The 13,916-nt window shown below is 49.0% G+C and overlaps 1 protein-coding gene across 1 annotated transcript in view; it reads left to right on the top strand.

Annotated features, from left to right (window-relative positions):
- The window catches only part of TRABD2A (TraB domain containing 2A), a 45,153-nt gene that overhangs the window by 18,110 nt on the left and 13,127 nt on the right, over positions 1–13,916 (top strand). The window contains exons 3-5 of the mRNA XM_047069196.1: positions 9,413–9,559; positions 11,295–11,351; positions 12,313–12,487. Of these exons, the coding sequence (XP_046925152.1) occupies positions 9,413–9,559; positions 11,295–11,351; positions 12,313–12,487 (379 nt within the window). The remainder of the gene's footprint in view (positions 1–9,412; positions 9,560–11,294; positions 11,352–12,312; positions 12,488–13,916) is intronic.

The following is a 13,916-nucleotide window of genomic DNA, read 5'->3' as shown; positions in this document are numbered from 1 at the left end:
AGCCACTTTCCACCTTCTGCTGGCTCTACAATGATCCCCTCACTGCTCCCTAGCATGGTCTTAGACTTGCTATTCCCTTCTACCAAGAGAGGAGACCACCATTTTTGGTAGTAGGACAGGCTTCTTCAAATTCTTTGAGAGCCAACCCAGCTGTGTCTCTCATGTGGAGAACCTGAACTAGCCATAGATTGGCTTCTCCTGTTTGTAAGATGCCCTAGATCCTTCCTAGTGGGGCTGTGGTGAGGGCAGGAGCCCCCTACTAGTTTGTAGGGCTACCCTAACAAAGTACCACATACTGGTGGCTTAAACCAACAGAAATGTATTCTTCAATAGTTATGGAGACTAGAGGTCTTAAGTCAAGGTGTCAGTAGGGCCGTGCTCCCTCTAAAAGGCGTGGAGGAGAATCCTTCCTCGCCTCATCCAGGTTCTAGCAGTTGCTGGCAATTTTGGCATTTCTTGGCTTATGGATGCATCACTCCAATCTCTGCCTGTGTCGATCATCACATGGCTGTCTTCTCACTGTGTGCCTCCACAGTATCTTCTCTCTGTGCATGTCTTGTCAGTGTCCAGATTTCCCCTTCGTGTAAGGATACCATTCGGATTAGGACCCACCCTAAAAACCTCATCTTAGCTTGATTACATCTGCAAAGACCCTATTTCCAAATCAAGTGAATCACATTCACAGGTAACAGGGATTAGGATGAGCTTGTCTTTTTGGGGGAACAAAATTCAACCCACAACATCCTCTTTTTACCTTTTCTGCTGCATCTATAGCTGGCTAAGGAGGTGACTTTTGGATTGACTTTTCTTGCCTGACCTGTGGGGACTTTCGCTTATAGTGTGGTGATGGGAACTCCTTCTGCCAGGAGCTCTATCCTCTGTTTTTCTTCTTTCTTTCTGCGCTTCAGCATGAACCTGGGAAACTCTGGCTTCCATCCCAGTCACTCATGGAGTCTTCACTGTGCCCAAATGAGATGATCACTGGACATTAGCTGTTTGTACATTGGGCTTACTGGTTGTCTTTGCAGTGGCCACATTCCTGCTGCCCTCTGGGGAGAGACTGGCTTCTGGTGACATGCTGGAAGCACCCTCCTGGGACAAGCTTGCAGTGCTCTCCTCCTCCATCTTGTTCATACTCCCTGAGGACATGTTGTGTCCCACAACCCCCTGGTCATGCCAACTGTGCCTCTTCCTGGACCCTTGCTGGCTGTTCCTGTCATGCTCCATCTGCCTGTCCTGGGCTTATAGACTTGGTTGCTGCCACACTCACAGCTCTTGCTGCAATCCTGTGGCTGTCCAGGCTGCTTCCACTCCTGTCGTTGCCCCTTTGTCAGGTCCTGGAGGCTCCATTACTATAGGAGAGTATGTGCTTGGGATAGATACACCGGCCCTTCCGTGAACAGAGGTCTCTTGGAGGTACATTGGATTCCCTCACCCCAGCATAACCAGAGAGGTGGCTTAGACACCACAGGGACCATCTGGAGGCTTCTGATGAACACCTGAGCTGATTCCCTTCTCCATGGAGCCCCATGGCCTGTGCCAAGGGGAGGAGAAACAATTGAGGGAGAGAAGACCGGATGTGAGACCAGAAGTGTCTGTTCCCCTTCCTTTCTGAAATGAAGAAAATCAAATGCTTCCAAGTGGGAGAACAGTATGTGCAATTTCCCATTTGATGCAGGAATGCCCTCCTATGGACATTCCAATTTTACTTGAACAGTCCCAGTGCCAGGGAGAGCGATATTACAGTCCCCAGGTCACATCCTTGTACACTTACATATTACACACTCGTGCTAGTGTTTCTGTAGTAGAGATCTCTAGGAGTAGGACACACACATTTTCTATTTTGATGACTGCTAACAAATTGTGCGTGTATGGAAACACACATTGTACTGATGTATACAAAAATGAGTACATGGCAATTATGGAGAGACATGGAACTCCAAAAGAAGGAAGGACTTTCTAATAGTTAAAAATGTTGCACAGCAGAGCACCTGACTTGAGATAGAAAGCATTCAAAAAGAAGAGCTTGGTACACTGAGAACCTCTCCAAGGTGGCAAATCCCTTTGCCAAAAAACCAGTGGTGGTTTATTTGGCCCTGAGTCCTTCCAAATGTAATACATCTTCCAGGTGAGTCTCCAGGAACAGCAAACGTTTTGCAGGACGTGTCTCAAAGCACTCTGAGCCCGTCTCTTCGTGTGTTTGCACACTGGGGGTGCCACTGGGCTCTGCTTGTCCTCTGTCATAGACACGGGCATGTCCTTTGTATCCCCAGCAGGGTTGGCCTGAGTTCTGCCAGGACCCTCCACTGATGGCTTCAAGAGATATACGAGTTTTTCCCAACAGGAGAGAAGTCTTCCTATGGATCTAAAGGGACACCCTGAAGGTAGCAGGAATGGCCAGTTGCAAGCTTCAAGTGTAGCTGCTGTTTCACGTGACCAAGGACAAAAATCTTAACAGGTTTCAAGGGAAGTAACCTGGTTGGCTCTGAGGTCTTGGGGGGCCTTTGGTTCCTTCCTCTGGTGGCCTCCGGTAACACGTGTGGCATGCTTTTCATAACGTGTGGCTCGTCAGGCCAGCAGCACGGCGTTGGGGTGTGGCGGATGGGCTGACGAGTGCCATGCCCGTGGTCCCCACTCGTGATGTGTTGTGCACATCAATCACTTCTCTTTTGCTGATCGGGATGATGTTGCTCTAAACAACCTTATGCCCTTGAGTACATACTCTCCTTGTATTCTTGTTGCTGCAGGCCTCCCGGGAGGTGCTGAGCTTGCCCACTGTGTGGCTGCTGTGGGCCAGGTAATGCTATCAACCAGGTTTGCTGCTCCTGGCACTGCTTTCAAAGAATGGCAGGGAAAACTGGAGCTCAGGGGCAAGGTAGTGCCCGTGATGGCCCATCCCTTTCTGGAGCTTCTGCCTCCACCTAAACTCCCATGGGGTGTTTGTTTCTACCGGACTTCCCTCTGTGACCTGTTGCCATCAAACACCCTTTTGTTCTGTCCCACTCCCAACAGCCACCCCCTTAGGACAGGGATAGAATCTTTTCCCCCAAATGCAACTCCACCTCCCAGAGGGCAGCCTGACTCAGTGGAGTGGGGAGGGGAGGGGCTCCTGTTATTATTACAATTATAATGCAAATACATCATGCTAATGACTTTGCTGACCCCCTCCGGGTGCTCAGAGTTCTAATATTCTACCATCCCCACCTTTTGTCCTCTTTCCCCTAATGTGTCTTGCTTTGCCCTCAGGTGAAAAGAGTGACGGTGAGTGACAGGGATCTATGTAAGGCATCTGCCACTCAGGAATTTTCTAAGAGACTTGGTTGCCCTACATCAGCACAAGTAGCTTGGCAAGATAGTAACCATACAGGAGGCATAATCCGTGGAACTTCCCCGTGCATTCCAAAAGCTAGACTTGAGAATGTAGTATGTGGACTTCTTCCGAAATGATGTTTTGGGTGGTGGTTTCTAGGTTCGGCCACACATAGTTTTGTCTGCATGGAGGAACTGTAGAAGCAATTTTGTTTCAGAAGCGTGCTGGTCCCAGAGCCCACATCCTTCCCGGTGAGGATATGAGTCAGACTTCAAAAACTATGGTGCCGAGAAACGTCATTCATCCGGGGTCAGAGAACCGAGCCAGGGATTGACTGCAGGGCAGCGCATACCAGCAGCTCTGTCTCTGGAGACAGTACATATTTGAAAGAGCTGGCTGTGTTAGCTCTTCATTTCTTCAGGTTCTTGAAGCTCTAACCCTGACTTAATTCCCTCGGTGACTCCCAGCCCCGCATTTGGCGTCACCTGTGGGTGAATGTGGGGCGGTTCATGTATTTATGGGAGGTGCCCATAAAGGGGCTGCGGCACAGGCTCGGCATGGTTTACGTGCAGCTGTTACAAAGCACGGAGCAGCTCTGGCTGCGGTGTGGACTGATACCCAAGATTAAAGGACATAAGCAAGCTACAGAGCAGTGGGTAGACCATGCTGAGATTTATGTCAGCCGTGAATTGGTGGATACTGGGCTGCAATCCGTGGTTTGGAAGACATTGGCTTAGCAGGTTCGTGGGAAAACCAAGCCATTTGGGTGTCTGGTAGGAGAAGGCTTATCTGAGGTCTTGGAGAAATGAACCTGAGTCTTTGTAGGATTGTCTGAAATCGTCTGTAGAATTCTGCCTGGATTTCTTCTTGGGGCCTGCCTGAGTCAGCCTGAGCCCAGAGCAGAGGTCCTGGTGACGAGGGATAGAAGCAGAAAAATGTTCACCTGTAGCCCAGAAGGTTGACCTATGCCTGCATAGTTTCATAAGGATCAGCTATGTGCCAGTTGCTACATCCATAAAGGGTCTCATGACTGCCGTAAATCTCACCGATAGTTAACATCAAGCTGAATGACAAACATTTTAGAAACCTGCGCAAGTAGTTTTATGAGTAGAATTTGAAGAAGACATTTATGACCTAAAACTCCCTGCACGTCCCCTTCCCCCTTGAGCACTAAGCATATAACCACCAGCTTCATACAGCGAAAATGCAGCTCTCTGTGCCCACAGGGTCCTGTCCCGTGCAAGCTAACTACTCTAAGTTGTACTGTACAACGTCTCAAGGATTCTTTCTTGGCCATTGTGCTCAAGGATCTCGCAACACTAGTGATGTGGGGGGAAAAAAGCAGAAGAAAAAAGATTCAATTTCCTTACAACTTACAGCCTATTGACAAGTCCCTGAGACAGGCAGAGTGACTGACATTCCTCTGGGAGCTCAGCTGTATCAGTGATGACACTTTGCTAAGGGCAAAAAGCAGTCTTAGCTTAACATTATCCCCACCTTTAGGATCCTGTAAGTCTACTTTAACATATAAAAATTCCTTTGAAAACTTCCCTTATCTTCCCCCAACCCCCCACCCCAGGATATAGGTTGGCAAACATATTCCAAGCTTATGGTCCATTCATGTACATCTGAAGGGTCTCATGACTGAGGTTTTATTAGACAGTAAATGACCTTTTCCTAAAAGTAGCTAGCCCCCTCAGGATCCTGGAAACCTTGTTTCCAAAATACCCTTAGAGACTTACACTATCCCTGACCCCCTGCAACCTGAAGGTATATAATCAGTCACCTGTCACAACCCCAGTGCAGCTCTTTCTACCCATGGGTCCTGTCTCCCTGCTTTGATAAAACCACCGTTTTATCACCAAAGACATCTCAAGAATTCTTTCTTGGCCATTGAATCTGAACCCCAATGCTTCAGACCACATCACTAGGGCAGCTTTGGATTGGGGGTGGTGGGGACACCTCTGGGGTGCCTCTGGGCTCCTGCATCCAGCTTGCTTTCTCACTGGCAAGGCTGTAGGAAACCTTCATTTGTCCCTTCTTGTAGTCACAAATTTCCCTTTTTCTTTTCTATGACTTGCTGTAGTCATTAATGTTATCTTATGGATAAGGAGGAGGATTCAGGCTGCCTGTGCTTCAAAAACAATGTTTGCCAAACCCTGGCTTTTGATTCCACAATCCTCTTGTCTTATGTTATAATGTATAACTTTAGTATTAATTCGTGGAAAGGCATTTATTTGAATCCTTAAAGGTCAAAAGAACACAAAGCGGAGGAGATATCTCTACATCTGTCTATCATGTGTCATCTGTCGGCTTTTACACACAGAGACTGTCCGTGGACGGATACATAAGTCACTGGAAGTGATTGTTTTTAGGGAGGATGATTCAGGTACAGGAACAGGAGGGAGTTCTTTTTCTTAGTACTGCTTGAAATTTTTACCATATTCATATGAACTATTAAAGAAAGGGTAAGCTGAGCCTGACACGTTTTAACTTGTGTCTCCAAACGCTTCCCTTGAAGTCCTAACCCTCAGGACCTGAGAATGTGATCTTATTTGGAAATGGGGTCTTTGCAGATGATTTAGGATGAGGTCATTGGGGTGGGCACTAATCCAATATGACTGTGACTGTGTCCTTATACAAAGGGAAAATTTGGGCATACCCGTTCAGTTGGTGGAGCATTGGACCCTTGATTTGGGCTCGGGTCATGATCTCACGGTCATGAGATCAAGCCCCGCATCAGGCTCTATGTTGGGTGTGGAGCCTGCTTCTCCGTATCCCTCTCTCTCTGGCCCTCCCCTGCTTCTGCATGCACTCTCTCTCTCTCAAAATAAATAAATACCGCTACTGCTACTCTTTAAAAAGTAAAAAATAACAGGGGCGCCTGGGTGGCTCAGTCGGTTAAGCGTCCGACTTCGGCTCAGGTCATGATCTCACGGTCCGTGAGTTCGAGCCCTGCGTCGGGCTCTGTGCTGACAGCTCAGAGCCTGGAGCCCGTTTCAGATTCTGTGTCTCCTTCTCTCTCTGCCCCTCCCCTGTTCATGCTCTGTCTCTCTCCGTCTCAAAAATAAATAAACGTTAAAAAAATTTTTTTTTAAATAAAAAAAAAGTAAAAAATAACAAATAATGAAAACAAAAAATAGAAAGGGGAAATTTGGGCACAGACATACGTGGGGAGTAAGCCATATGGAAATTGGAGTTATGTGGCCACCAGCTAAGGAATGATCAGAAGCTAGGAGAGAGATCTGGAACAGATCCTTCCCTAATTCCTTCAGAGGGAACATGGCCTTGCCAGCACCTTGATTTTGGACTTCTGGCCTCCAGAACTGTGAGACAATACATTTCTGTGGTTTAAGCCGCCCAGGTTGTGGTACTTTGTTATGGTGGCCCAAGGAATCTAATACAACTCGTGACTAAACGTTAGCAGAGGCTCCAAAGAAAGGGATTGGATGGAGAGGAGAAGGCGGTGGGTGGCACAGAGTTGGTTAGGGAGGAGGTGAGGGGGGCCGCGTGCATAGCCTGGGCCACTCAGCCAGACCCCTGTACTTGCTCCTTTGCCTTGCCTTCCCTTCCTGGTTGTCTGCCTCAGCTCTCATCGGGGCAGGCTGCCCGCTGTACCTGGGCTTGTTGGCCAGGAACAGTGCCAGGTGTGATTCCATAACCCTAGGAGGCTAGGTCAGTGACAACGCCCCATCAGGATAAACCTCTTGGAAGGTGTCTCTGTGGTCACTGTAACCAAATACAGTTGTTTCTGAGGAATTTACTAATCTGTGAGTCACGTCCTGAAACTCCAAATTTGTCAGACTGACTCAGGCTTTGCCAAGCACAGCAAGGAGAGTAGATTGCATAAGAATGACCGACAGTCATTAATCTTGTCAGACTGTGGGGCCTTCGGAGATGCCAGAGTAGGTCTCTAAGGAAGCTGAGTCTGGACCACCATGGTTTTAGTTGGGTGAGTTTGGGGCTTTGTATTGTTTTTGTGGAGCCCTCATGTGTTCCCTGACTCCTGCTCTGGGGCCCTCGAGACTTCCTGCAGAGCCCCGGGGGGTAGTTGCCTCCTCCAGCTGCCAAGGCAGACACAGAGGGCCACCCCTGGTTTGCCCCAAAGAAGGCACCTCCAGCAGTGCCTTTATGGCCCTGCCCCTGGTTGGATGGAGCTTGATCATCAAAAGTAAATATAAGAAGCAAAGACAAACATCCTAGCAAGGCTTTGGAAGCCTGTCATGAACAGGTGAAATGTCTTCAGGGTAAATGACATTTGACTACACTGAGAAGGGACTGAATAAGGCCCACTATGTGGGCCACACGGTCTTCTCCACTTTGCAGACCTGCCTGTCCATTAGAATGCGTGGCTTGATCTTCTCCAAATACCAAGAACACCTTAAAAAAAGCATTTTGAAACCAATGGAAACTCTTGGAGGAAGGTCTGCTAGTTACAGATTCCTGGGCTTGTCCTGAATGCCCTTAGGGGAAGGGCAAAATCCATCAGCATGTATTTGTTGAGAACTTCGTGTGGATTGAGACAGAAAGTGTGAGACCTTGGCCTGGAGCCTGGCATACTGCCCCTCCCCCTCCTCTCCAAAGATCTGTTCCTCCAGCTAATCTGAAGTCATTTAGCAATTCCCAGTGGCGGTGGACAGGTCTTAATTGTGTGGCTTTAGAATCCAGGGGCTCATCCCCATGGAAGACTGAATTTCCTCATTTAGACCATAATTTGTGGACATACACCTGGGTGTATCTGCCTCTTGGTCAGCTCATGTCACCAGTAGAGGGCTGGAGACAAGGCATGGTCCAGAAGGTCCAGGCCCAACAGACAGGAGGGGGATGTTTTGAGAGAAGAGGGGAGGAGGGGACTTTTCAAAGAGGGGCCTGCCCCCAAGGGCCTCAGGACAGGGACAGCCAATACTGGAGTAACCAAGGGAGACAGGGCCATGGGAGGAGAGCATACAGCAGGCTTGCGCCGCAGTGGCCTGTGGGAAGCAACTCAACAAGAGCCTCTGCCACTCAGAATGAGGCAGGAGAAAGGAAGGGGTCGTTTGCTGACTTGAGACATGTAATAGGTTGTCCCCGGAGAATCAAAAAGTTCCGGCTGGAGACCTCACAGAGTGCTCGGGCAGACCCTGTCTGTCTGCCTTCCAGCAAACGGCGAGGGAATTTGCTGCTGCCTTCCAGCAGATGGCAAGGCAGTATCTGTACACGGATTCCTGGGGTAGCACGTGGAAGGGCAGCCGTGGAAGGTGATATGTCTGCATCCATACCTGGAGAGAACGTGAGAGAAAATGCCACGGCATCTTCAGTGTTGTCAGGAGCCTTGTGCAGGATGGCCAGCTCCAGTCCCACCCGGTGCCAGAGTCCCACCTTCCCCTCTGACCCAGTTCTCTGGGCCCACGGAGAATCTACTGTTTTGTAAAATTCCTTGAGTCTGGATTTTTCCAAAGGGTGTTCTAGTGAAACCTTCTCTTGTGGCGCGTGCCTCAGATAAATTTGGGAAGCCTGGCACACTCTCCCTTCAGGAAGAACCACAGCACACATTAGCGTGTCAGAGACTCTGAGAAACTTGTACAGACCAACTGGTTGATTTTGTCTAGCCCTCGTTTCTCCCCTTTTTCCACCATAACTTTATTAACATCCTGCCGACCCAGTGAATCCACTAGTCAGCAGACGCCACATTGATGGTTAGAAGATGTCGTGCATATATTCCTGTCCAGTCGTTCATGTGAGTGAAGCCTTCGGTGTCTGTTTGTGTGTCTCTGGCTGCTTCCTGACCTTCCTCCCCAGCTTCTTCACACCTTCATCTGCAGCCATTCTCTGGTCTCTTTACTTCTTGGTGACTCTCATGGGATAGTTCCAGGTTGTCTGTGTCCCTCTTAAGGTACTTCCTCCCAATGTGACCCACAGGGGACCAACTTGGGCAGGACTGTCCTCCTTTTCTTTGGACACCATCTGGGGATTTGTGTTTCCTTTTTTAGCAGCAGCGTCCATGTCCTTATACGACAAACCCAGAGGTGAGGTCATTATCAACCACGGACAAAAGATATAAGATGGCGGCTAACGATTGCTGTGTCAGTGAACTTAAAAGGGCCTTGTGTTTTCTCCTCTTAGGTCATCTTTGCTTTGAACCAGACCCTCCTGCAGCAGGAGAGCCTTCGAGCAGGCAGCCTTCAGATCCCCTACACGACAGAGGATCTCATCAAACACTATAACTGTGGGGACCTCAGCTCCGTCATCTTCAGCCACGACAGCTCCCAGGTGAGGGCCCTTGTCCTCTGCACAGTTCAGTGTGGATTTAAACATGAGAACAAAGGCATTACCTGCTGACACCTGAATCTTCCATGTACAAAGGATTGAGGTCATAAAGGGCTCTAAAAATAAAATTGGGCAGGTTTAGATGTGGAATGAAATGCTGCAGCTAACAGAGCCATTCTTTATGATACGTGAGAACGGAGGGGGTGTTGATGAGAGTTAATTCCAGGATCCCAGGCAAAGGATGGAGCTAGGGATCCAGGGGCAGACCTCACGGCCTGGGCAACAGGCAGCACGAAGCCGCCTCCCGAGCAGGGAAGGGATCTGAGTCTGAAAGCCCCCGGCTGACTTAGGAAGCACTTCTGGGAAATGGTGGAACAGAACTCTGGCTGCAGGTTGCAGTGGCTTCTGGGGCCACGTGAGCATGATGGGTTTGGATGTGTTCGTGGCCGGACTGGTGCAGCGAGTCACACACGGGACAGGTTTTACCCGTGGGCCATCAAGGGGAAGGAAGCTCAGAGGAATGCAGCCTCCCTATGGCAGGGATATTGGTTGTTCTTTTATCAACGAGAGTCCCAGAGGACAAGCCATGACTTCCTCCCCTCCCCTCACCGAGACCACATGGCAGTGGCAATGCCAGCTGAGCTTCTGAGATGGGGCGTGTGTTGTCTCCTCCACCAGGACCACTGTCCTCATGCGGTAGGGGGCTGTGAGTGATGCCGGGGGTCTGTTAGATCTGGGGACCCTAAGGAACTGTGAATGAATGGGAGAGGTGAAAAAGGAATGGCAGCCTGGGGAGAGGAACAATAGGGATCCAGTGTCAGCCCCACAAGTGTCAGAAGATACAATGAGCTTTCCAGAGAGTCTGGAGCTGGAGGAAGTTAAACGAAGGCAAAGCAAGCAAGAGGAAGGGAAAACAAGAAATACCCGAAGAAAAGTAGTACAGTTGATGGTGATGACAATTCTTGGTGGGTGTGGGGGAAGTGGGGAGATAAGTCAAGATAGATGGGGAAATTAAAATTTGAAATGGCAGAGAAAAGATAATATGGGTGGGAGGATTTGGGAGTTTTATGGGAAAATGGGAAGGCTGGTAGCAGTCAGGGACAGATGTCTTATGCAACCCTTTCCTGTGGCCCCTTCATACCTGTTCTGCTCACAGGGCCTGCCCATGGTGCGGGGTATTGGGAATGTGCCTGTCATAGTGCCAGGAAGGCCAGGCTGGTCAGGCCCAGGGGTGCGGGTTGTAGGTCATGTTTGGCACTTAGCTGTGGGAGGTCACCCTGCACGGGCTGCTTGCCCATGGGGAGGGGCTGGTACAAAGGAAGCGCTCTGCTGAAGAGAAGGGACTTGGGGAAACGGATAGAAGGATCTCACATAAAGGACATGATTTTTAAAAAGATGACAAAGGAGGGGCGCCTGAGTGGCTCAGTCGGTTAAGCGGCTGACTTCGGCTCAGGTCGTGATCTCGCAGTCCGTGAGTTCGAGCCCCGAGTTGGGCTCTGTGCTGACCGCTCAGAGCCTGGAGCCTGTTTCAGATTCTGTGTCTCCCTCTCTCTCTGCCCCTCCCCCGTTCATGCTCTGTCTCTCTCTGTCTCAAAAATAAATAAACGTTAAAAAAAAAAAAAGATGACAAAGGAGAAGATGAGGGCTTTGGATTTGAAAATGAAAAAAGTATCATTTTGAGGAAATGGCTAAAGGGGATCTGTTGTCCCTAAAGTGGCAATTGATGGCTACGTTACAGGGTAAGGACTTCCGGAAGGTCTTTGAGAGGCTACTGCATGTGGGAGAAGCAGCCAGGGTAGATATTCTGTCTTATATTTGAGTGAAGTAATGGTTAACCTCGTTAAATCCCTAGGTAGAGGAGAGAGCACGAGCCCAGGGGGAGGGAATCCAGAGGGGTGGGGAGGGAACTCTGTGTATCACCTCACCGACAGCCCCTGTTCTTAGCCAAAATACTGAATTTGGCTCACGTGTGCACCAGAACCAGGTGAAATATTTGCCAGGAGGGCAAAGAACATTGGAGAAAGCAAGCGGGAGACTCGGGAAGTGGAGAGATAATTACAATTAAAATTGTATGGCATTTAAAAGACAGGTGAATGGTTATAGACATGCCATGTATTCAGTAGAGTCATCATTATTGATTCTAAAATATGTAATTATGTAAAATTATTTTTGTAGAGAAGGCATGTGTGAATCAGACAAGTGAAAACGATGGACGTGTTAGGCAAAGACACGGTCTCCGTATATAAACACGTGGCAACAGCACTCTCATTTGAATAGAACAGAAGTCCTGTTTAATTTTTTTTTTCAACGTTTATTTATTTTTGGGACAGAGAGAGACAGAGCATGAACGGGGGAGGGGCAGAGAGAGAGGGAGACACAGCATCGGAAACAGGTTCCAGGCTCTGAGCCATCAGCCCAGAGCCCGATGCGGGGCTCGAACTCACGGACCGCGAGATCGTGACCTGGCTGAAGTCGGACGCTTAACCGACTGCGCCACCCAGGCGCCCCCAGAAGTCCTGTTTAAAATAGCCCAAGAGTTCTTCCAGTGCACTTCGTCGACTATGTTTTCACTTGGGTTACAGAGAATGATATCACGGCTTGAAAAAGTAGCAGGTGGGAGACCCCAAGCGTGGTGGTGCGTGCTCTTTCCCTGCCAGCTTGACCCTCTTGGCTGGGTGATTTGGGGCTCAAATGAAGCAACTTGGTCAGTGACACCGTTGCCCCTGATTTGTTTTTTTCTTTTTCTTTTGGCGGAGGTTCCCAATTTTATTAACGCCACGCTGCCACCGCAGGAGCGCGTCACCGCCCAGGAGATCGACAGCTACTTCCGCCAGGAGCTCATCTACAAGCGGAATGAGAGAATGGGGAAGCGGGTGAAGGCCCTTTTGGAAGAGTTCCCGGACAAAGGCTTTTTCTTTGCCTTTGGAGCTGGTGAGACATAGGTTACCTCTGCTGGGAGACTGGGCTCCGCTGCTCCTCCCACGAAGGGACCCCGGAGGTGGGCTGCTGGTAGGAGGTGAGATGAGTGGCACCTTCTTTGACTTATTTCACTTGCAAAGTGGCTCCAGCTGATGCCTGAGTATCCAGCACTGTTGAACCTTTGCTGGGCGGGCTGGTACCTGTGACATCACCATAGCTCTCTCTCCACCTGGTGTTCAAAACACATTCCCCTGGAAGCTGGGAAGGCCTTTCTCTCTCTTCCCAATTTGGCACTTAATCCCAACGGCTTTCTGGTACCCTTCACTTTTTTAACTCCCCCTAAAATTTGTCTTGTCTTCTGTCTCCTCTCTGACCATGAGCCACCCAGGCTAAGACTTGGCGCTGATATGTCAGCCATTACCAACTGTTAACAGTGTACATGGAAACAGACTGGGAAAATTATTTCCTTTTGTGGACTTTTTGACATAAATTATCTCCTCTTCTTGAGTCATTCTAGCACAGCTTTGCACACTCCAGAATTAAAGACAGAAATGACAACAGGCTTGGGGCACCTGGGTAGTTCAGTGGGTTAAGCATCCGACTCTGAGTTTTGGCTCAGGTCATGATCTCACATTCATGAGATGGAGACCCTTGTCTGGCTCTGTGCTGTCAGCACAGAGCCTGCTTGGGATTCTCTCTCTCTGCCCCTTGCAACTTGTGTGCATGTGCTCTCTCTCTCTCCCAATAAATAAACATAGGAAAGGAAAGGAAAGGGAAGGGAAGGGAAGGGAAGGGAAGGGAAGGGAAGGGAAGGGAAGGGAAGGGAAGGGAAGGGAAGGAAAATGCCAGAGACTGAGTAGTGTGCAGAAGGAGCATTTGCTGCCCTTGGCTTCTCCTTCCAATTCCCCACTAGCTTCATAAGTGTGGACAAGTTCCCTCGGTTTTTTTACTGATAAAATGGGGGGTGGGGGTTGGAGAAGAGCACTTGCAGAGTGGCAGAGTGAGAGGTCAAGTAGAATCACCCGATCTCAAGATCCTTAGCTTAATTACATCTGCAAAATCTTCTGTTTTCTTTTTTTTCCCCAGATAACATTCACAGGTTTCAGGGATTAGGATGCAGATGTATTTGGGGGACCATTACCACAACATCTGAAAATCAATTAATATAACCCCCCATATTAGTAGAACTCAAGGACAAGCACCACACGATGCTCTCAACAGACATAGAAAAAGCAAACAATAAAGTGCAACATTCTTTCATGGTGAACATACTCATCAAACGAAGGCTACAAGGGAACTTACTTCATCAGCCTGTTGAAGGGTCACTGTAACATATTAAATGACGAAAGATGAAATGCTTTCCCCCTAAGATGAGGAACAGAACAAAGATGGCTGCTCTCACCACTTCTCTTCAACAGTGTGTGAAGGTTCTAGCCAGGAA

The sequence above is a fragment of the Lynx rufus genome, unplaced genomic scaffold (genome assembly GCF_022079265.1).
Source record: "Lynx rufus isolate CCGP_SWC_20201006 ecotype Redwood Valley unplaced genomic scaffold, mLynRuf1.p SCAF_8, whole genome shotgun sequence".
Taxonomy (NCBI): domain Eukaryota; kingdom Metazoa; phylum Chordata; class Mammalia; order Carnivora; family Felidae; genus Lynx; species Lynx rufus.
The sequence above is the reverse complement of the archived record's forward strand: the minus strand, read 5'-3'. Positions and strand labels throughout refer to the sequence as shown.